Consider the following 24801-nt stretch of genomic DNA (forward strand, 5'->3'; position numbering starts at 1 on the left):
GTAACAGGAATATACAGTTACTGAGACTTAGTTAAACTCCAATGATCACCTACTGAAGCTAAAAATACGTGTTTTATTGGTACAGAAGAGCCCATTAAGACTGGAGTATTCATTATTTAAAGAGAATCACTGATGTTGGTAGCTTTAACTGAAAATGGCTTTTCTCAAGAGCCAGGACATCTATATAGCAACTTTCTTAATTCAATGATATATGGTTGAGTCTTGCTGCTAGTGCCCTAAGATTTAAGAACTTCTCATAAAATGCCCTGGAAATTGCTCCCTGGTAGCTTGCTCATCCTTCACAGAGCCCAACTGCAAGGAGCCGAAACATGTATGTGTGTGTGGTGTGAGAGAGATGCACGTACTGAGTGAGAGAGCTCTTAATCAACAGGATGGCAAAACCTTGATACATAGGTGCAAAATATTCCCATGTGTCTAGAAATCATTTGGCACATTCCTAGTTATTTCCCCCCTGTCAGACCTTCTCAAGGATTGCAATTAAAAATCATAATCTTTTTAGCATGTACAAACCTCCCCAAGGCTAGGAGCACTATGTATTGAGTATGATTGTGATATTATTTGGCAGCTATTCATAGACAACACATTAATTTATGGAAACTGGATGAAACTTGGGGAGTGCAATCATTAGGGACACACGAGAAATCAAAAGCTTTCTTCAGCAATACTGACCTTTTTAAAGCTATTATTAGGGGCAACTTGAACTCTGTTTTCTCTTTTATCGCCCTTCTCACTGTCCCAGTCTTTTTAGTGACTGTACTCAAAAAGTTCATTAAAGTTACATTTCAAAATGGATATAAAAAGAACTTACTTTACAGGAATGTTTCTCAATTTTGTCTTTTCAGCAGCCTGTAAACAGAAGAGGGGTGGGAGAGACAAAGAATTAAACAACATGCCTCAGCACAGCCAAGCCACAACAAAGCCAACTACTGGATGCTCTTCAGAAGGGCGCACCGGGGCAGCCGGCCACAACCGGGGCAGAGGGAACACGTCTGCAGTAGCTGGACCCTTCCAGAGAGATAGCGTTACAAGTTTTAAATACGCCTGCCCCGGTTTGTGATATCAATGTGGTTTGTTTATTTTTAATGGCTATGAGCATTTAGGAACTGCTCATTACTTCATTTCCCGCTCTGAGGTCTGGCCCCCTTTGTCACTGCCTATCTGTCCCTATCTGGAACAGGAACAACAACAGGAAAAAATAAAGGGAAGAACGGACTCCGCTTCCAAAACAGTTTTTATTCGCCAGCAACAGAAAAGGGCAAGGGATGACCAAATGTTCAGATCAATTTCCTCTTGTGAAACCTTTGAGAAAACACACTCCAAATCATCTAAATGAGTAAATCTTTGGGCCTCTCGGCCTGCACCACCTCAGACATGGAGCCTGGTTCCAGTTTATTGCTGAACCCATTGATCTGTGTACAGTCCATTTATCATTCATGAAAAGAGCCAGTGATCTTCACAGTATATTAGAAGAAACAACTCAGATCATCTGTCAACGGCCCTCTTATTTCTGTTTCCCTCTCCATGGGGATTTCATCTCCTTCGATTCTTCTTGAATTAAAATGTTGCTAAGCAACACAGCTGGGGGCACCGATGGCAGGGCCGCGCCAGTCTATCACACTGGTTAAGCTGCTCGAGATTTTAGTGGAGTTTTTTTTTGTTTTTTTTTTTTTTGTTTTTTTTTTTTAATGCTTCTGTAGCATAATTATGTAATCCGAACCAACCTTGTATCCTCTCTGAATTTTTTCAGAATAGGTAAACAGTGCTTTAATGCAGGAGGGACTGAAATAGCACCTTCAGATAAACTGGTGTTTCACATAATTTTATAGAGTTCCTTCTAGCATTCACAGAACCTGGCTATAATAGATTTAAATGTGGAAAGCGGTCAGATGGTTAGTGAGATTATAATACAGAGAGCAGTGAAAGGCAGAATTAAGACAACTGATCCATAAACCTATTACACAAAGGAAAGTTTCAGCGCTTAATTACCTTTGGAGTTATTTTTGTAAAGCCTACCAAAACTGGAGAGAAGGACTTTGGTGAGGAACTTTAACCCCTGGTATGTTTAGTGATGGGAAGAATATGGTTCCCACACAGGAACTGCTAATATTAGTGGTCCTGAAAAATGCACATATAAACCCATAAGGAATTAAATTCTCTACGAAAATTGGCTAACTTTTTAAACCTTTGGGACCTGCACAACTGGGTTCCATATTTTGCCAGAATGAGTTCTCCTTTGGGCTCTATAACGGGACAAGTTTTTCAAAATACCTACTGTTTTGGCCCTTGCCTCCAATCATAGCAAAGACAAACTCTTTGTTTAAATCCATGGAAATCCCTAGTAATAAGTTAAAATCTGGGAGAAAGAATTAAAGCTTGTGAGAGCTGACACAGGGCAATGGCAACACTCTGGGCTGGCTCCCAGTGTGTGAAGAAAAATGCATTTGTTTCATTTGGATTACATTTTCCACCTAAAGAATAAATCAATGAATGCATGATAGGAAACGATTATAGTAATTGTACAGTAGGGTTGCTAAATAAAACACTTAAACTCCAGGAAATCCTGAAGTTAAAATTGCACGAGTAAGTATTACACACCCAAACCTAATTATGATCGCTCAAACAAGCCTATGATAAAATGGAGTCTCTACCTCATTAGCAAAATAATGTGAGTTGTGCCTCCTTCCAATGATACTCTCCTAAATCTCCCCTTTTTTTAGCTGCCACATGCATGCTCAAAGTCAAAAACATGTTATGATGAAATTTAAGTAATAAACTACATGTAACAACATACAAACACCTTATTTAAAATAGATTAAAATACCATTGAAAATTACATTTCAGTTTCTGAAGCCTGCCATTAAATACCAAGTCTCAGTCCCATCCTGCAAAGAACTAGAATTATTTTCAAAGTTTACATACCACTGTCCACCATGGCAGAAGATTTTTTGACTGTACAGTGATATTTCATTTGACACTTATGCACCAAATAGCTGGACTATAATAATTCTGAATTCTGGCATGTGAAACTTGCATCTAAATCTCAGATAAGTTTTTTTTCCCCTCTAAATTATTCAAAAATCGCTACACAAAAAATGGATATCAAAATACAGTTAAGGAAAAGAAAACAGAAGAGTGAAGAGTGTCTAGGATCAGAAGTAAATAATGCAGTCAATTCTAATATGAGGTAAAGCAGAAGATATTCCAGAGAGCGTGTGTGTGATGGTGTGAGCTAAACTGTTTGCATGAAAGATTAAAGAAGATGAAGATATTTCAGAGAGTGAGAACAGGCAATGTCAAAGTCATGGAATATTAAAAAGCAGAGTCTAAACTGGGCATTTGATTTTGGAATACTTAGCTGTGTTGATGTTTACTCTGAAAGAAACGTGGTCGCTTTAAGAACAAAGAATTACAGCTGTGTTTTATTTTCCAGGACTATGAACATTCTAGCACATATCACATCTTAGATTTTTACATGGAGAATTTTCCCCTTTTTTTCCTGAGAGAAGGCACTTTCCTAACTCGTAAGAAATGGCACCTGCTGGGGGGAGAGTGTTCTTCGCTCATACAGAGATTTAGAAAAAAATATTGCAAGTTCTCAAGTTAATACGCATACTAGCCTAGTTTAATGTTGGATGATAAAGCAACTGGTCATTTCCTATTACAAATGATTCAGTTTGTCTCTGAGTGGGAAATGACAATGTTAAACACAGCACAGAATGTGGCAGGGATTCTGTCTGAGAAAGAAACGCAGGATCTGGCCTTCTGCTTTTATTTATCTTGTAGGTGTTGCTCATTCATTTTTCAAAGCGCATTTGTTGCGATATCATGAGCATGCCCAGTGGCAGAAGATAAAGAAAGGCAAAATCAAAGTGACATTGAGTAACTCTACACATTAAGCTTTGATGCAGAAACATATTGTTTGAAAATATTTGGTGTGCAGCAGGTCTGTCAATTAGAGCTAATTATTTTTCTCTGATCAGGAAGAATGCAATCTTGTTTTAGGCAGGTTTCTTTGAAATGTACGTCTTTTATATAACTTCATTATAGGAAAATACTTCTCCCAAATTACTTTTTTGCTGGGCTGCTTAGCTATTGACTCAAATTGTCTGTGTTGAGTAGTTCTCTCTGCTTTGATAATTAACTTTTGATCATTACTGAATTTAGCAGCTCTAGTCAGATGTGTTCATAGCCATCCTACTCAACTATTTCAGTGTTCATCGCCTTTAATCTTTGAACAAAATGATCTCATTGAGCCTCCATCAGCCTCGCTACTCAGTTAATAATTCCCATTTCTCATCTTCATGACTGAGTTTGATTTGTTTTAGACTTGATGCAAGCTTTGATTATTAATTTAAGATATTTCAAAGACAAACATGTTTTAAGAGTTATTTTTTTATCTTATATTCCTAGGCCTTTACAAATAAGAAACTGGTTTTAACTCCACAATGATTCCTAAACTTCATGTACTAAAAGTACTATCTAGAAATAGGGCAGGTAGGGCCTCCCTAAATCATGATACATGTGCCCTGAGTGGGAGATGATGCTGCAAAAGATTGGAATGAAATTGGACTGGTATAATGTAAAATTCAATGGTTGTTAGGAGAATTACATCATGGGACCTTTGCTAATTTTGAGCTTGAAAATATGCTTTAAAATAATTTAGGATGATTAGAAAATGGAAGCCAGAATGAACTAGACAATCATTCCACTTTAATTTGCAATTTTCTCCTGATTTTTTTTTTTTCCTCCGGTTATGGCCTTTCTGTAATTGTGTCTCTACTCTGTAAGACCTTATTTCAACAGCTGACTCTAGCGGTGAGTAAAAGAAAGAAGTGAGGAATAAATCAAAGGTAGTCAGATACAGAGGGTCATCCATCAGAGCATATTTGCCCAGGGATGTTTTCCTATGACTTTTACAACCGTGAAAGACTTCTACTTCATATGTTGCATTACTCCTGATTTTGACATTAGTTGTTTTAGCTCTAGTTCAGGAGCCATCTGCATTGTGCTTTATTTAATCTGTAGTGTGGATATATCCACAGACTTATTTCATTAAGAGATATTTAACTATTACACAAAAGAACTAGGAAGGAAACAAGCCCTATCTGATTCTAGGTTGTGCACAAGGACCACAGAATGTGAAAAATGATGCTTTTCTTCATGATCATCAGTTACCAGACTGATTTTTGGATAGAAAGAACCAGAAAAAAGTACTCCAGTCAGAACAACTTTCCTACATCACAAAGACCTGAGGAGAATAAATTCAGACAAGGCCAGCTCAAAAATATCAATGTAAAATAACTGGCATCTGCAGTAGGCAAATTAGATTTTCAGTCAAGTTTTAAAGGGGAAGTGTCTGCTGTCTGAATAAAATTAACATTTTTCATTGCACAACTGAATATCCAAGATTTTCAGGGGAACATTTGATTTTGAGGAAATGAGGTCTGAAAATAAGTCAGCATTTTTTAAGAATGCCTCCTCACACTCTTGATTCAGAAGCACTGATCAGCCACCTAAGAAGACAACTGCTGAACCTTGAAGTGTCTCTTAGGCTGAGACAGATGGCACTTCAAGCCATCAAATATGTTAGCAGAAGGAGGAAGACCTCCATGCTTTAACTTTTTCTCAGAGCTGCTGCAAATCCACCTTACAGTCATCTCTCAGTTTCTAAGCAGCAGAACCACAGAGAACTTCTCATCATTGCTTTGAGCAATGCAGTAACCTTCATGGTTTTACAGAGAGATGCTCAAGGATGCTGAGGGTGAAATTTTACCAGTCAGAAATTTAATTTCAGTTGGTGCAGTGGAGGCTGGGTAAAATGGAAAACAGAGTTTAAGTGATCAAGTCTAAAAAAGTTTGTCTGTGGGTTAGGAGTAACCTTCATCCCTGATGGAAGGGAACTGCTTTTAACTGAACAACACCACAGACATGTTTGGGCCTCTGCCAGCATTCTTCCCAAAATCTCTACGTTTACATTAGGCCAGTGGTGGAAATCAAACTAAAGAAGTGTTTAATGAAAAACATGGACACTTCTCATTCCTGACAGACTAGTCCATTTTTAAAAAAGCTGGTACATTAACACCAGTAAGACTTGACAGACGAAGCTTGAAACAGTGTCTCCCTTCCCCAGTTATTCTGATATATGCTGGATTCTTTCAAAAAAAAAATTTTTTTTTTTCTTTCAACAGAATTTGCTAATTGTACTAATTTTGATACCTTTATCCATCCAACTGAGGAGAAATTCTAATATGACATTACAAATTCTAAGAATTCAACTTTTGTTAGACTATATTCTAAGACATTTTCAAGTTCCTTTACAAATGCTAATGAACGCTCAGAATGTCTCTTGAGGTCCAGTACATTTAAATGCTCTGACAATACCAATTTGGTCATTGTAAAGTTCTGTGGCAGTGAACTGAACTCCTGACTAGAGTTAGGCCTGATTTTTTATTAAAATTGTTCTATTTGAAAAACAAATATCCAGCCCTGGAGACAAAGTTGGAAAAACTCTACTGAATAGTCCATTTTTTAAGAAAAAAAAAATCTGAATTGAAATTGTGGTTTGAAACAACACCTCTTAGCAAACAATTTGTTACAAATTCATTGCAAATGTCCCAGGCTTAGCAGATGATAATCCTACTGTGAAAATATAAAACATTTAACTGGGAATAAAGCTCAGTAATTATTGTCTTCTTATTTAAAGATGACTTCTTCTAGAATGTGTGCTTGGTTCAACCCTCCAGATGGCTAATAAATCAAAAAATCCTTTATTTGTTGGGCTTACTCCATAGCCATGTTTCAACATTCTAATCACACGATAAAAAATTTAGAGGTGGCAAAAGAAACAGAGAAAAGGTCAAGAAACATTTACAAGAGAAGCAAAAAAAAAAAAAAAAAAAAAAAAAGTCTTCTTTAAAATTCCCTAAAGAAAGTAGGAGAAAAAGGCTATATTTAAATAATTCCCTGGTACTTCACTGTGCAGCTACAGACAGTCTCCACAATTTGTGTATTCCTCAACTGTCCAGTTCTAACAAAAGGAGAGTAATTCTTTGTATCTCCATCTGAGACTTACCGGAACAGTGCTGATGTTTTGAGGTCTTATTATGAGGTGTACTTTTAGTGTGCAATGTTTAATTGCTACCTTTGCAGCATTCACATGGGCTACAACTTGCTGCATCAAAATGGGAAGGAGCAGCCCCTCATCCCCTTGTTCACTTGCAGTTTATGCCCTCAGATCCTGCTTTGTGGCAAAGGCCTTTATCTCATTCCTCCTGGATCCCAACCCATCCTTAGTCTCTTCCGTACTCTAAATCAGTGAATAGTTTCCTAGACATGTGAAGCAAAAGGGCACAGCCAAATGGTACCAGCAGTGGCACTTCTGGGAAGCTGTGAATTGATGTTGCTATTGTTCATGCCACCCATTTATTTCCTATGCAGGACTAAAGACTTAAAGGATTTTAATTTATACTGAACATTAAATCTACACTGAATATTAAATCCATTACAAACAGGCAGCAGATGTAAACACACACAAAATAACTTTGCTGCCCTTGGTCTGGTTTAGTATATTGCTCTGATGACTTAGCCAATCACTGTGTTGCACCCTGAAAATTACACATAAATTGCCGTGAAATTGGTAGTTTTGTAAATCACGCGTGCTCTGAGTGAGAACCCTGCCCAAATCAATTGCACTGTCACACTGTGCTCTGAACCTGTCCCTACAAGTGGGCAGGAGGTCTGTTGTGGGAAGATTCATCCTGCTGGTACAAAATGAAGCACCTCTAACCCCAGCAAACCTTGCAGTGGCAGATGCATTTATCGTAAGAAAAATTAAGGTGTTTCATTCTCATTACTGTTCTCCTTCTGGAATTCCTCCAGGGGAGATCAACTTTCACTTCTTCTCCCCTTATTCTGGCTGACAGAAGCTAATTACTGGATTTATCATGCCCTTTTCATCACCTACTTCTACACTTGTTCTGGCCACCTATGAGTCCCTCTGTTGAGATATTTGCAGCCCCCCAGCCCCTAAGCCAATACTAGCACTACACTCTACCAGCCTGAAAATCTCCCCAAAATTTAGATTTTGAAGTTCACAGACGGTTGCTTGGGCTTTTAAATAAGAGCAATGCTGCAGATGGCCAGCATAAGAAAGCCAGACAATTTCTTTACCAAAATGGTTCTCAAGGCATGCGTGATAAAAATCACACTCTCCTTTTCAGGAGAAAAAGAAGATAAATGTTTCCTATGTGGTTGGATTAGTGAGTGCTGAGCACCGAGGTGGCCCACAGATACCACAGTCCTCAGATTTATTTTTACAGGACAGTATGGCCAAGTCTGGCTTTTCTCTTAACAACAACAGTACTGGTGTCAATCAATTATCTCACCTGCTGCTGCCTCCGCTTGCTGTCAAAACAATACAAGGCTTTTGCATAAGTGTCATGTGTATGCCAAAGGAACTGGGGAAATGTATTTTTCCTACATTCTTATAATAAAGACTTCTCTGTAAAACATGTGTGCACAGGCATGCACACACACATGGAGTACAAGATCCATCCCGAGGACTGAAAGCTGCATCTCCTTCCTCCCTCCCACCCCACGGAGGCTGGCAGATCTCCAAGGTCTGGTCCTTATGGCTGTGCTCATGAACAAATGGCCTTTCCACCTCTATTTAATTAGTGATAGAGGCACCAGGTCTGTGTTTAAAGCTTCTCCTTCAGGTGAATGATGTCTCGTGGTATGGCCGGCAGAGCCTGGCTGCTTCAGGCTGGTGGCATGAAAAACTAATCCTAAGAGAAGCACCTGCTTAAGAGAGCACTGAGGGGATATGAAGTGCCTGCTTATTTGTGGAAATGTGAGGAGAGGACTTCTTGCAGCTGTATTTTTCCATCTGTCCAACTAAGGCATTTCAGCCCTTCGCTAGGGCTGCCTGTCTTCTGGTATTTTATTTTCCTGTGTTATTTTCTCTGCTGGGGTGGAGGGATATTGAGACACCGAGCTGCCAGGGAATACCAGGCAGCCCATGGAAAAGGCACGAGGGATGGGGCTCCTCCAGATTCTGTGCTGGTCCATGCAGCTGGTGCCCCAGAGCCATTATAAGGCCATGGCTGCAACCTGCAGGGGCAAACTTATCCTTGTCGAGCTGTAAAACTGTGCAGTCTACAGCAACCATTTGTCCTAAGGGTTGTATTAATCCCCTTCCTCACTGATGGATGACCTCCACAATAATAACACGTGCAGAAACAATTACACGAGATTCTGTGAATCTGAACAAGTTAAAAGCCTTTGATAACACCATGTATTTCAGTGGTATGCCATGGTTTTTGCTCATAACTGCACCATAGTCACCCCAGATCTCACAGCAGTTACTGAAAGCTTTTGCTGATAATGAACAAATGCTATGATAGGAACCTATGTGATTATTGTGTGAATTATTACCTCAGACATGTCAGCCATCAAATCTCTTATTTCCAAAGATTTGTTTAACGGAAGCTAGAGTATTCATTTTGCATAGTTGATGATATATGGCTGTCTCAACTAGTGTTGTGCAGAATAAAATAATTTGAGTATCAATTAAAATGGACTGAGGTAGCAAGAAGAGATATGTCTTCATGAAAGGATTTTTCACGGTTATAGATTGACAAGGTTGGAGAATGACTGCATTATCCTAATAGCTTCTGTTTTCATTAATGTCTCAATGAAAACATTTCTTTACAATTATAAAACATGACTGCAGATCTTAAACACTGAGATGTGGGCTTTTTATCAAAACACACTCTGCTGTGGCTACAACCAATGCTGCATCACTCTGGGATTTCAATAGAACCCAATGGCAGATAAACTGTTTACATTAAAGACTCTATCAAAGTTATTTTGCACCTAGTTTCATCCTAATCCATCTGATTTTTCTATAGCTTTGACAAGATGACCTCTCTCACTGTGTGTGCAGTATTGATGTCATTACTGAAGAGCTGTTCTTCAGCCTTTCTGCTGATAACAAAGTAAATGGAAATGTAGAGAAACCTTAGGGAGGTAAACAGCTTGTTCAGGATCCAGATAAAAAATGGGATAAATGACAACAGGAAAGGATATCTATTGTTACAATTTAAAGTGATATAGTGACCTCTTTCAAAGTGTTACATGATGAAAGCATCATGCATCTTTGCATTTCATAGATTTAAAAAAATTTAACTTGAGTAAAAGCTTTGAAAGTTCAGAATGCATTGTAAGAATTCAAAGCTTGGGCTATGGCTGATCACCTTTTTGGATGGCGCTACAAAGGCAAACGTTTTGTCGGCAATTACCTAATAGTAACCTAGAAGAAAGTAATGTGTTTGTGTAAAATACAGAAGATAGGCCAAGGCCATGGATTATACGTATGTCTTGTGTTTATATGGTTATCAGAGAAGTGCACATAAGATGGCAATCATTAAGTGAAGAAGGAAAAAAATATAAAAGAAAAACATCTCATTGATTTGTTCTGCCAAAAATACTATATACATGAAATACTGAAAATAATGGAGCAGGTCTGTAAGTAGTATCCAAGTTTCTTTGGTTAAAAAACACACAGATTGCTAGCAATGTGCTTTAAATTAAGTACGCATTTCAAAGGTTAACAGGACTATTCCTTAGGCAGAAGAACAAAGAGGAGCTGGTTAAAGAAAATTGGGTACACTACAGCTACTTAAAATATTGTATCCAGGCACAACTCATTTGGATACCTTTGAGCTCGAAGCTAATTTGAGTTATACAGAGGTGCTTTAAAGAACAAAAATATTAACCTGTGTTTTATCAAAGCTCTTTTACCTGCATCAAGCTACTAATTAAAAATCTTCAGTATTCTTTCTAATTTCTGATTTATATTTTTTAACAGAATAATAAAGCCATCTAAAAGTACTTCCTTTCCTTACAGAAGAGCATTAAGAGCATATCAGAAATGCCTAGTCACCTAATTACACGTCTAAGAACTAAGAACATGTCTGTCATCTGCCTTGACTCTACCTGTCGTGGCCAATCTAAAAATATTTTGCAACAGGACCTCTGAATGCAATATGGATGTATATGCCAATGTTCTTTTCTGTGCCAATACTACAAGAGTTTAAAACCCAGGCAATGCTTAGATGTAACAATACCTCTCAAATAATGCATTAAACAGATGTGTACCTTGTATTATAAATATGTGACATAAAAATCCATTGGGTTGGTCAGTGTGCATATTAAAAACCATTCAAGTAGGTCAAATTGTGGATAACTTGAAACTTTAAAGACAGCAATTTTAATAAAACTGTCAATACAATTTTCTTTGTAAAAACATTTGAGACTGATTATGCTGCTTATATTGAAAAAGAAACGCAAGGTCTATATCTTCAGATCTTTTATTGAACTGTGAGCACAGCATCAATAACTGCTTCTCAGCTGTAAATGAAAATTGATTCCAGATCTAACCTGTCGTTTTCTGTGTGTCTTTAATCCCAAATCACCCACAATGAAAGACATAAGAATCAGCATTTTGTCTAAGGGACAAAGCATGTGTCATGTGGCCAGCTCCAAAGTGTCTACACTGAAGATGCTGTGGGATGTGTTTACACGTGTTAGATTTAGGTGATAACTGCAGTCTCTCAAAGTGAGGCCCAGAAAATGATGACTGGAGTTTGCAACTGGGGTGGAGTAACTTGCAGCTTGCTTCATGATCTATAGCAATGATCAATATGGTTCAAAGATTTACAGATCTGAAGTCAGAAGGAACCTGCAACGATCATCACATTGGGCCTCCTGTGTGTCACAGCCTGAAGAGCTCCACTCAACAACTTTTACATCAAGCCTACAACTGTCAGAGCATGCAGAAAGGAAGCCTAAAAGGAGAGGGAAACCACAAGGTTTCCTTGCAATTTGCAGCAGTTTGGCACTACTAGTTTGGATTTCCAGTCACCTCTCACTTACTGGAGCCTCTTAAGCCCTCTGGAATGAAATTACAGAGAGCAGCCTCCTTTCAAGAATCTTTTTCTTGGTGATACACTGCTAGGCCATCATAACGCACACTTAGCCTCTTTCTGGCCAAATCAAGAAGTTGTAACGCTCATATTAAGAAGGGTTCTCCAGATCATGTTTATAGCTCTTAGGAACCACTTCCAGTTATTCAAAATCCTGGTTAAAAAGGTAATGTTAAAAAGTGGACAGTGTGTTCAGTAGCAGCCCTGCTAATAATACATGTATCTACAGACTAAATGCCTTACACTGACTTCAAACTGATAGCTCTCAATTTATCCAGATTTTTTTTTTGACATATTGCTTTTTAATTAATAAAAATGAGTAAATGCTAGCTCATGCTTCACGTTGGCTGTAAGCCTATAGCAAAAAAAAAAAAAAAAAAAGAAAGATCGCAATGAGAATCCTTCTTTACAGCAACGTTGCATAAACTGTTAGAAGGGTTTTGAGCCAAGAGTTTTAATCTTTTATTTCCCTGTCAGAGTGCGCACATGTATACAGCTGAGTTACAGTTGTCATTTGCGTGCAAAATCTTTATGTTAAAAAAAATATATTTTATAACTTTGGATCCCACAGCTGAACATTCAACATCATGTAACTTGTATATTGTAATCATCTTGATCTGTCCCTCATGAATGAATATTTTACATATTTTTGGGACATAATATTTGCAGTCAAAAACCATTCCAGTTACTTTGTTGATGTTTATGTGCCTGACTGGTGAGCCAGATCAACCTTTATTTCCATATCCAGTCCCCTCTCTTTATTTGAAAGAGACACGGCAGAAGCTGCTAAGTGTGAAGGCACGGCCAGGGTAATGCTTGAGTGATGCAGCAGAGCCAAGCTGCTCAGCTTTTCAAGGCCTTACTCGAGGATGCAGTGTGTGACAAGAATCTCAAGGATGGACACATATACTCATGTTTTTGGGAAACCTAAAAAGCTATGGGATTCTTTCCTGTAATGTAAATAACACTGTCTTTATCTTCTATTCATGAGGTACCTCAAAGAGATGCAACCACACATTTGTGAGGGTACAGAGGAAAGGTGAAGAAAAGGAAAGGTCCAGCCATTAAGTGCTGGACATTTAAGAAATATGATCAGCATGCTTACTGTCCAGACAGTTCATTTATTTTCTGCGTGATAGGATGCATTCATGTTTGGAATCCCTAAATACACAGACCATAAACTGTTTCTTTATAAGATGTTTGGGAGATCTTAGGAGACTTGAATCAATTCTAATCACTTAGAGTGACATGAAACTTGCATTGCCAAAAGGAAAAGTATGTTCTACGTACTATAAATTTTTGAGAAACTCCATGAATGTTCCTTATTGTGGTCTCTTGCCTGTCTACAGCTTATGCTGCCAATGGTATTACTGGAAAGTCTCACAGAGCTTTGGTGCAGTCTGAGGATTCCTACAGCTCAGTCACATTGCACAGGGGCTCACCCTGCAGCCTCTGAACTGGGGGCAATGTGACACTGCTCCCCAGCATGACCCTACCTTTGGGTAAAAGGCTTGCATGTACCATACGACTGCAGTAATACTTTGAGGGCTATAAACACAACACTGTGCAGTGCAGATGTAACTGTGGCCTTCCTGCATGGGACTGACATCAGAGATGGCACCTATTCAAGTCAGTGTAAAGTGTGTAAATCTGGAGCAATTCTACCGAAATCGATGGAAAATCAGTACAGTAAGAAAACAAAAGTAACTCCCGCCTGATAACATATTACCTTTTCTAAATGTTGGGCATCTCAGTATCACAATGCCATCTCATGGGAGTATACGGGCAAATTTCCAATAGATTAAAGAAACCTGCTAGTTTCATAAGCCAATGTGTTTGTACAATAGTGCATTGCATAAGTACGGGCTTTTGATCCTTTGGCTTCAGATGAGGGTGCCAGTCTGTCTTGGTGCAAAAAGTACTGGCTTGTATGACTAAGGGGTCAACTTACACCAGAAGGTAAATCTTTCCTGGCATGATCCTAAAGGATGGATTAGGTGGGTTAAAGGAGAACATTCAGATGGTTTAAAAATAAATAAGAAAGAAAGATTCACTTATAAATAACATTACCCAGCTGAACAGACTATGATGATCTTATGCTGTTATAGTATTACTTTTCTCTTTACTGCACAAGTTTACATATTTAAGCCTATTCCATATATAAAGTAACATGAAGGATGAATTTAACTCTAAGTCTCAATTTTTTTCTGATAAGAATGTTGAGAATATGAATTTCACCGGCCTTATTTCCCAGCATTACCCATAAATATTTATAAAGCGGGAAGGATAAAGAATGACATCAGACAATTTTCTGAAAATGATTCTTCATTAACGTCCCAAGTAAGGCTGAGAGACTTTCAGTATTGATTTACAACTACACACTGAAGATTTTACCTCTCACAAATGGGAATCTCTGAATTACTGGCTATGGGCTCCCATCCCTTTACTCACTTACTGGAACAAAACTTACAGATCCAACTTCATGGGTGCAATCCTACAAATGAATTGCAAAGTGCAAAACAACGCTGCAGTTATGACAGTGGTCTGATGTGGTTATTTTACACTCACTTCCAAACAGGTCATCAACTTCAGAAATTGAGTGTGAAACAAGTGGAGGCCGTTCCACAGTTAATTGGGTACAATGGAAGATAGAAACTCAGAGCACGTTAACTATTCCCTGATGATGACATATGTGTTCTTTTAGTCCAAGGCTAGTCATGTTTTGGTTTAGTTCAATTTCACTAAGTTAATTTAGCAAAACTGACAAAACATATTCTTATTCAAGAAAAAAGTTTCTCCACCCTAAGGCGGACTTAGGAATAACTGTAAAAGATTCAGAAGTTGTTTTACTTGCAGGTAAAACCTAAAATAATGGATTCTGCAGCACCCCGAAATGTTTTTGCACACAAACACATTCAACATGAACTTAAATGTATTTTACCTGTTCATTGTCATCTTCGTCACTGCTGAGTTTCAGATCATCCTCAAGCATTCTGAAAAAAACAAGGAGAGGACAAAACAGAATTACACTTTGTGAATTAAAGTTAAATAAAATGGGCCAAATCTCACTTTCACCAAAGTCAGAGGTAAATCTGCTTTTCAATTCAACAACAGCAGGATCAGAACTGATGAATACTCTGTGTATGTATGTTATTAGTTCTTCTGAGATGCTAGGTAAGAACAAATGACTTTCAAATTCATCCATCATAAAGTTTAGTAGGCAGTTCCTCCTTCATGTCTTCCTTTATTTGTACATTATGTCACAGTGATTAGTCCACAGACATCTATGTGTATTTCTAAATCAGAAGGGGGAAAGGAAATTCAGCCCTGAGACTGCTAAAAGCTGAGAAATCCTCTGTGTTTCATTCTTGGTCTAGGGTATTACTGATCTTTGTAGAGGCCTGCACCAATCCCACCTTACCAAACCGAGAGTGCAGAATGAGGAAAATCAAGAAGAGGAGCTCCTCTGAGGTCTGATGGGACATCACAGTTGCTAGTATCTGAAGGCAGAGCAAAAAGTAGGAATCTGCTAATTCATATTCTTTTTTTTCCTTCCTTTTTTTTTTTTTCTTTCCTACAGGGAAATCTCATGTTACTGCTCCTTGCCCTTGTTTAAAGGGAAAGGAAACTCCTAACAGATTTGGCTGTCCCAAAGTCTCCTTCCTTTCCCTTGACACAAGAAAGAGTTCAATAATGCATGCTACTATGCTAATATTAATCTTATACATTTATTTATTTATTTAAATGCAAGATTTGGGTATGTTGAAACATACCAGGTAAGAAGCCATATTATTTGTCGTTACAACTCTGCAGAAAAGATCTCTTCTTTCAGGGTCTGTCTACCAAGAGAAACACATATAGCAGCCATCATATACTCTCCCCTACAGCTTCCCCCATATCCACACTTTTATCTGGTGGTCCTCCTCAGAGCTGATATTCCTTTGGACCTCACACCCATCTTTTCACCTTGACAAAGTCTTTTCTCACAGGATGACGTATGAATGAATCAGCACATCTCACCCAGATCTGCTGTGCCAGCCACTGAAAGTGCTGAGCTTCCTTTCTCCCAGGCTGATCTCCTTTACCCACTGCAGGAGACCAGCAAATTGCAATTACTGTTTCCTTGCTGCTTTGATGGAGACCAAAGTCTATGATTTTTTATTGTTATCCTTTAAATAACTGTAGCAATCAATGGATGTCCTGTTAGGAAGTTTTTCTGTTGTTGTTTGAGGACTGCCAGTAAATCATGGAAGCCTCCTGGCATATGGAATTTTAAAGAGGGGACAATAATCCCAATGGGGAAATATCTAAAGGTTCGAAGCCCTGCTGGTGCTCTTATAAAAAGAGAAAGTGCAAGGAGATCTTTAAACCAGTTTGTAAGTCATCTGTCTTTCAGTGACCTCTGTTGTCGGGCAGCTCCGTGGTTACACAGTATCTGGACATATAACTACCAGTCATTAACCTCTTGATAAATGGTAGATGCCTCCCTGTAATATGTGAACCCATAAAAGTGAGACTGTAGCGTTGATAAAAAATCTTCTAAAAGTAAGAATTCTTCAGGAAATATTAATCTTTAGAGGCCTGGATTTTGGTGATGAACGGGAACTTTTTATGCTGTTTATCTAGCAGACACATTCATTTGTTTCCCCAGCGTCATTACTTGCCGTGCTGTTCTCAACATGCTGCCCTACCTCGATCTATCCGCAGCCCCAGATTGTTATCTGCAAGTCTCATTACACACCAGAAGGACAATACCCCCAGGAAACTGAGACCAACTTAATACAGGACTATATCATTCTGACTCTTATTCGTTTCTACACTCCCAGTTTTAAACCTACATCTCACTTTAATGTGTAAATTATCTACTGCTTCAGAGCCACACTGCTAGATAATGTGCTCTATTATTATTTTTTAATGCAGATCTAAGAGGACATAATGCAAAGGATCGTTTCATGAATGAAGCCCAAAAGGTGTTTTTTTTTTTTCCTCTTTCCAGCTATCAGATTTTTTTTTTCCCTTTTGATACATGTTAAGTTCCTTTTTGACATATTCTGGTTGAAATAAACCAAAAAGGACAAAAGAAATTCCACATTAGATAGATGGAAAGAACAAAGAAAAAAAAATAAAAAAGATAAATGAGTACACTTACTAAACTAACCAAACAGTCATCTGAAATGGCTGATTAATAACTGTCCTTATACAGCCTACGCTGCAGATACTTTCCAACAAGTACAGTAAGCACAAGACATGTTTATTGAATATTGAAAAATATAAAATGGATATAAAACATGATTAGTAGGAAGGACAACTGTTAGAGTTGGTTTCAGATAAACTAAATTTGCAGGATTTATGAGTTCCCTTCAAGGGACTAATGGATGTTTAGATGACTAGAGAGAGGAAAAAAATTGGTTTTTGGTATTTCTTTAGCAGTTTCAAGCTTATCACTTGGAGTATATAATTCTTCTTAGCCAGTTCCGCTAAATGAAGAATATGTCATCTCATTCAGTTACAAAACTCAAAGGTTAAACAACTAAACCACACAGCTTCTAAAATGCATCACACTCTTCTGGCAGATGGAATAATTAAAGAGAAACCAAGTGTGGTATCAACAACAAATAGATGGTAGGGAGTGAAGTGAGGGGATAAATTAAAAATACACAGTATGTGCAAATGAAAGTAGGATGCTGAAGAGTTCAAATAACCTGCTCCCAGAGCAGGCTAGAAGAGGTAATATTTTACAAAAAGTAGAGGTCTAGATGGTCTTCCACAATTTTAAACCGTGCTTAATATTCTGAAGACATGGGTCATAGTAGCTTGTACCATTTAATGTTTCCATTAACTCTCATTTATAAGCAAGTAGCATCTGATCACACTCAAAGCTCAGTAAGGGCTTTTTAAGACTGTCAGCAACCTTAATCCAAGGTGACTATTTCACTGTCACACCTACAGAGGTAACCCACTTCAGCTTCAAAGCACTGAGCCAGAAGTGCTCTGTATCTATAGCTCTCTCAAACACTATCTGGTTGGTTTGAACATGAAATCAGGCCCTCTTGAGGGAGAGATTCCTGTAAATACACGTTATCTATTCTGCTCTATGTACCTGTTAACCTCAGAAGACAGGCAGACTGGAGATTACAGTGTACATTTGTTATTAAGATCAGGCCAGCCATTAATAAAGGCCAATTTGGTGGATATGTTAAAGTTACAACGAATACCATCAATGAGGGCAATTCAAAGAGAAAACTGCCTGTATCAAAAAGCTATCTCCAGAGGTGTTACGAATTCATTTTATTTCCTATTCTTCTCTGACCCAGCTGACATTATTATTGAATATACATGTACTTGTTTGTCTTTTCATCCATAGCTAATGCAAAACACCACTTTAGGGAAAGAGTGGGATTAAGTAGGATTTTTGATTTCATTATTAGAGCATTGCTATTTACTCTATCAGTTGAAGTTGTGTCAGCATATTTATTATAATCTACAATTTTCAGAGGTTTGTAATTTGGAATGTGAAATTACTGCAAAGCAGAAACATCGTGACAAGCAACACATTTATCTGTGGTGTAAGTAGGGGCAATCTCATTGACTGACTACAATACCCACTTCCTCCAGGGATGAACCAGCTCCCAAAGCAGATTGTTCTTACATTACAAATTTAACTAGACAAATGTCTGAATGAGGGCTTTATTAGGATGTCTTCTGTAAAAGTCTTACCAGATATTGTAGCAATGAAATATTTTTTTTAGCAGACTTCAACTTGCAATGGACATGAAAATAAGATGAGATGAACTGAAATCAGTGAGCTATTTTTAGATCTGTTTATGATGATTTTGGCACAGCAAGCTAAATTTTTATCTTTTCTTTGACTCTACACATGTTGTCCAAAGTATAATTCAAAAAAAAAAAAATAAAAAAAATGCTGGATAACGGTTTAAAAGTGTATTAATCTGAAAACCCTCTATGGCTGTTCTATTAACAGACAATATTAAAAGTTTATGGAAGTCCCACCATGGCTTCTGTTTCTCAGCAGGCAAGACTTCATTTTACACCTTTTTTCTTGTTCATTTTCAACACGAAAGTCATGGAGTCCACTCCTTACAACATGGGTTGCTCAGTTACAATATAAACCTGGGCACCCTTTTTGAACTGCTCAAAGAAGTCATGAATAGTGAGAGACCAAAGCTGCAGAGCAAGATGACCTAGGGTTTAATGGGATATTTGGGGTCACCAAAATGGGCTTTCCCACCCATCTATCCAGGGAGGAGCAAAAACAGCAGAACCCCAAATTCAGCTCCAGGGTCTGGGCTGTAACTTAGTGGGGTGCCACCAAGGTCAGCTACATACACACTGAAACTGTGTGTGACAGGCACTTGTAGCCATCCCTACTGCAGGGTTCAGCAGGTGTTTTGTGCACACCACATTTGCTGGTTTGGGATCCTGTGAATAAGTAAGTCAAGATTTGAATGGGAGATGTGAAATATTCTCCTCCCTGAAAAAGCACCATCACGGTACGCTTTAATTCCAGGTACTTTATAGAGCATTATAACTTCTTAAAGGAGTACATTCACAGCTCAACGTCTTTTCGTTGGTTTCAGGTATAACTTATTTAAATGCTTTTTTCCAAGTGAATAAGGTCCGTATTGTCAGCAAGCTTCTGAGAACACTATGCATTTCTTCCTGCTCTGCTTGTGAAGGGCCATGCTGGGAGAACACTGCGTTTATAAGATGCTGTAGGTTTCATGAGACAGCTTCATCAGGGAAGAAGAGGTGCTTGAAATGCAGCCTAAATATAGGATCCAGGTTCTGCACTTCTAATTTGCTCTCAGATCAGTTCACCACTGCACTGGAGCTCTATTCACGTGTAAAAAAAGCCTTGTGGGAATGGAAAGGATGGAGGAAAGGGAAGAGGGGGTTGCAAGCACACAGTGAAGAGAATACTGGGAAATTCCCTAATCCTGAGCTGCCCAGAAAATTAACTTGCTCACATCAAACCACATTTCTACAGAATGCATATCACATCTGGATCATACCACAACAAACACAAGCGTCTTAAATACATATTTAAGATTCTTGCTTTTCAAAAATACTCAGCTTTTATTTTGTAAATCTGTAATACTGTCCTTCCAACCACAACGGGTAAACCATGCTTCTGTCCCATTAGTGGAGGATGTACCACTTAATTTTGGCTGACAAGAAAAGGCAAGGATGAAACAAAGCCTATTGACACAAGAGACACAGCAAAGCTCTGATCAGGAGAAGCAGTTGTAGGTGCAAGGAAGCATACAAATGACACTGGGAGCTCTCCAAGGAGAGCAGTTCCCTCTTGCTTCAGCCTTCCACTGATACAAATGGACACTAAAAGGAAGGTTTGTATGACTCAGATTGGAGATGCATGTGCTACAACTAGTTACACTGTTCAATATTAAAAAGAGAGTGTAGACTGTTATTGCAAATTTCCCTTGTGATACTTAATACGACTTAAATCCAGAAAAGGCAGGAATCAAAGACACATCTTTGAGGTGAAAAAAGTAACGTTTTACCAACTTGAGCTACAAAGCCCTTGTTAAACTTGTTTGCTGCAATCCTTCTGTGGAGGGAACACTGTCTGTGCAACTAGTGACTGGCACTGACGTGCAACCTTTTCTACTCCTGAACTTTCATGGAAATAAGGCCATCAGATCAACACAAGCTATGCCAGTTTACCCTCTGGAAATATATTGAACTTGTTTTTCATTTTCCTAGTGTGTTTCTCTGTAGTATATAGGACTTCTCTGAGAGTGGTAACTCAAAAGGTATCATGCAAATGACAAACTGTATAATGGAATTCAGATGTATTTCAAGAATGTGTTGCACACACTGGAGCACAATTTTATCATTCATCAAGGGGGAGGAAGGGGAACTACATGTGTGAAAACATCTAACAATAGATTTCCCCCGAGAAGTTCATAATACAGTGGACAAAGAACCTGGGGAAATGAAAATAAATGGTAGAGTAATACCAAAGGAAAAAAGAAGATCTTTTGTTTTAAAATATTCCATCTATAAATCTTGAAACCTGATACTCATTCTTTTGCTGAAATGTGCAAGTCATCTTTAAAATATTTCCTCTGAGATAGTATAAGAGTTACGGTAAAAGGAAATCTCAGAAGATTAAATGGAATTTACAAGCACCATTTACCTTAATATTCAGGGCCACTTGTCCAGTGATTTTATATATACTTAAATGTAGTTTATTAATTTTTCCTTCTCCTTATCCAGCATTCTCCTTCATTACATTCTGGTCAATGACAAGCTCAGTGTGGTAAGCTCTTACTCACAGGTGTAACTTCTACTCATCTGAGTAGCTTCAGTGGCCTGATTAGAACCAATTTGCTTGAAGAATAGATCAGATCCTCAGCCTCTGGCCTGAAATTGCCTCCCTTTAGAAAGAACTGAAGTCATCTTTCGTGTCTCAACTGCCAAAAAGCCTATGAGCGATAGAGGTACCTGGTCTCTTTCCTCCCACAGGAGAAGGCACACATTAGCCTCATAACACGGTCAGCCTCCCTCTGGTCCAGCTGATGGAGAAAGATGTCTCGCTAAGAAACACTCCATTTTGTGTTGTCACACTCAGTCTGCCTTAGTGTTTCTGGCACCATATCAGTAATTAGTGTAATTACAGCTGGTGAGAGAAAAGTAACCCCCGTGGTTATCTATTAGGTACCTCACAATCAGAGAGTGCACTTCATTACTCACCTCTCCATATCATCTCTTAATTTCAAAAGGATTAAGCAAAATGAATTCTTTCAGCAGAAGAATTTCTTTATCTAGCCATCCATTAATCTTCATGCATAAAAAATCTCTTACAGGCAACTAAAATATTAAGTTGCTACTAAGTGCATTGCAACAACTGCTCTGTTGACAGGCATTTTGCTTTTCATTAAAGCCAAGACAAGAACTTTGGGAGGAGGGAGAAACCTGCTTCCAAATTTGATCTGTACATTAACATAGATGGAGATGTTTAGCATGAATAATGTTGTAGCATACCCAATAATTTCCTGACTCGCACTGTTACTGAGGTCCATTCTATTGGAAATTTTCCCTGGGAACAGGATTGGAGCAAAATAGTTGAATAGCATGATTAGTTTAAAAAGTCAAGAAAAGCAGTATCTTTTTGATTCAAGGGGGTGTGTTGATATTCTTGCCTTTATGCCTTCTGTCTAGAAAACTGCAATCTCTGTTACATTGTGACTCCCTCAGTGCGCAAGGACTCCTCAGTATCACATGCTCCCATTTGGAAAGGCCTCAGAAGGATGTATCATGAAGAAAAATGGAAAAAAAATTAAGAAGAAAGGAGACAAGAACAAAGAAAAGCATAGCTCCAGGAACAATAAAGGGGAGGACTAATCACAGTTTCTAAAAACTCCTGCGTGAAATTTGTACTCTTTTTGAAGTTTTTGAAGAATAAAATGAGGACCCCCACCTTTTCTAGTGTGCCATATTCTGCTAGCGTGCACAAAGCTTCTCCTATTTTCCATCTGCACAAGCACAACAACGGATACAATTTCAGGTTCTGCTATTTACCAAGAAGAATATATAGTCCAAGAGCCATTTCTGTGATACATACTCATTTCCAATACATTCCGCATGAAAAACACCTGCTTACTGCAACCATATTTGATTAAAACTGTCTCCTAGCCAGAGCACCAGTATTTCCTCTGGTAAACAAGCCTTCAGCTGGCATATTTACACACAAAGGCTTTGGGAACTTAGCACACAGTTAAACAATGATTGATAATTCCATAGCAACTTGCAAAGGTGACTTTAAAAAATCATACCAGAAAATATATTAAAAAGAGTTGTTCACCAGGGAACAAATAACATAAGACTGCCTCGTCTATCCAATGCTCTACAGTGCATATGGAAGGGCATTAATTTAATTCACTGATTATGTTCTTTTATCTTTTATTTTATTCCATTTTTAATCTGGTAGCAAAGCTCCTTCAAGGAGCTGTTTGATGAGCTGTCAGTACCAACATGACATTCACAAATCTTTCTGTGTGCACTGTTTTCCACTTACATTGACTAATCTTGTATCTGAAGAGTAGAGTCCTTTTGTTTCTGCAGATTGGAAATGAGTTGTGTCTGGAAATCTTAAGCTTCAATAACCTGGTCTGGAGTGGAAGCAGCTATTGTGTTCATTAAAACCTCTATATTGATGCATTTTTTTGCAGCTCTGAACTCTACTTAAACACATAAAATCGTTTCTGCTGCTTGAACTATTTGCCTCTAATTCCAAAATGCTGTCTGCAGAGTTCAGTGTCATGGAGAGAGACTGCAATTCGGTGTCAGTGATAAGAATGACAGCAAGCCCTCAAGGCGCTTTACAGAGGGCATATGGACTGAGATGAACTCAGTCCCTCTCCAGCATAGGTACTAGGACTGTGAGGAACTGGAGAGCAGGGTGATGAGGTAGGGAAACTCCCCCAGGGCCTGCTACAGGGCACAGCTCATCCACAGCTCTAGTCTGTTCCAACCTGTGAGCTCCACTGGCAGCCACAGCCTGTCCACACCAGCTGTATGACGTTGGGGCCAGTATCTGCCCATTCTGCAGCCCATTTGCAGTAGCTGCTGAGGCCAATGGGTGTCCTATGCCTCCAATACACAGCACAACATGCACAAGGGGTCCTCTGCTTCTTTCTTACTGCTCTGGCACATTTCTGCAGCAGGAACTTGGGAGGATGGGGTGGCTTTGCAGTCTTCCTCCACAAGGTTAGTTGACTTGATCCACCCTTCAGGTGTAAGGGTGGATCTGGAATCCAAAAGAGATGCAAAGAAAACTCTGAGTGAGCAAATCAAAGCAGCTGCCTGGACCCTGGGTGCTGAGTACAAGGTATCAAGTAAATAAACTAAACAGGACAATTTATCCCCAGTCCACAAACCATTTCCCTACTTTAAACCCTTTTAGCCATAGCAAGGCCCAACAACCTCTTGACTAAAATTAACATGAGAGCTATTTCCTTCCAGTCCCCTTTCCTTAACAAGCTCTTTGAACAGTGTTCATAGCCAATATATGTTTATAAACTGAAACCAAACACAGCTCTGCAAAAGGGCACAGCTTAGTTAATGTTTCTCAATGCAGACACTTCACCTCCTGCTTTTTTTTTTTTTTTTTTTTTTTTTTGCCTTTTTTTCCCTCAATTCTCCTAACTTATGTATGCATAGAAGGGAAAAACTATTTTCTGTCAAGTATTAGGCCCAACAGAGTTTTCCAGTTCTAACATGATGCCATTAGGTTCATTCCTTGGGGAATGACAGGGACAAAATGAACTAAGTGTGAACAGAGAAAGAAAATCCATTAAAAACAGTAGTAAAAAGTGGAAAAGAGAGAAAGCAGACATGAAAGACTCACAGGCAGAAAATGCTAAAGACTCACTAAATAAAAAAATATCTTACTGTGCTTTTGTAGGATATACGTGTACACTTGTGCCAGCCTTGCTTTGGAAGATGAATGGAAGGGATAGGAAAGGAGTAGATGCATGGTCTCTTCTTCTGAATACAAAGCAGATTTTCCTCTGTTAGAAACACCATTTTTAAATGACCATTGCCATTACTGACCATTGGACTACTGAAATTATAGTGCTTCCTAATTTGAAGAAGCTTGCAAACTCCTTTAACAGAACTCAGGAAAGCCTCTAAAGCTCATACACTGCTCATCTACTCATCCCTTCACAGAAAGGATAAAGAATATTTGGCAAGGAGCAAGCTGAAGGCAAAACCTGCCAACTTCTTTGACAACACTGGCCTCTAA

General features: G+C 38.5%; 1 protein-coding gene across 7 annotated transcripts in view; it reads right to left on the reverse strand.

The window, feature by feature from the left end:
- AFF2 (ALF transcription elongation factor 2) overlaps window positions 1-24801 on the reverse strand; it is a 363897-nt gene that overhangs the window by 70665 nt on the left and 268431 nt on the right. For all 7 annotated transcript variants that reach the window (XM_068697361.1, XM_068697362.1, XM_068697359.1 and 4 more), the window contains exons 8-9: window positions 14950-15001; window positions 830-867 (exon numbers count right to left, since the gene is read on the reverse strand). In XM_068697361.1, the coding sequence (XP_068553462.1) occupies window positions 830-867; window positions 14950-15001 (90 nt within the window). The remainder of the gene's footprint in view (window positions 1-829; window positions 868-14949; window positions 15002-24801) is intronic.

This window comes from Anas acuta, chromosome 13 (assembly GCF_963932015.1).
Source record: "Anas acuta chromosome 13, bAnaAcu1.1, whole genome shotgun sequence".
NCBI lineage: Eukaryota > Metazoa > Chordata > Aves > Anseriformes > Anatidae > Anas > Anas acuta.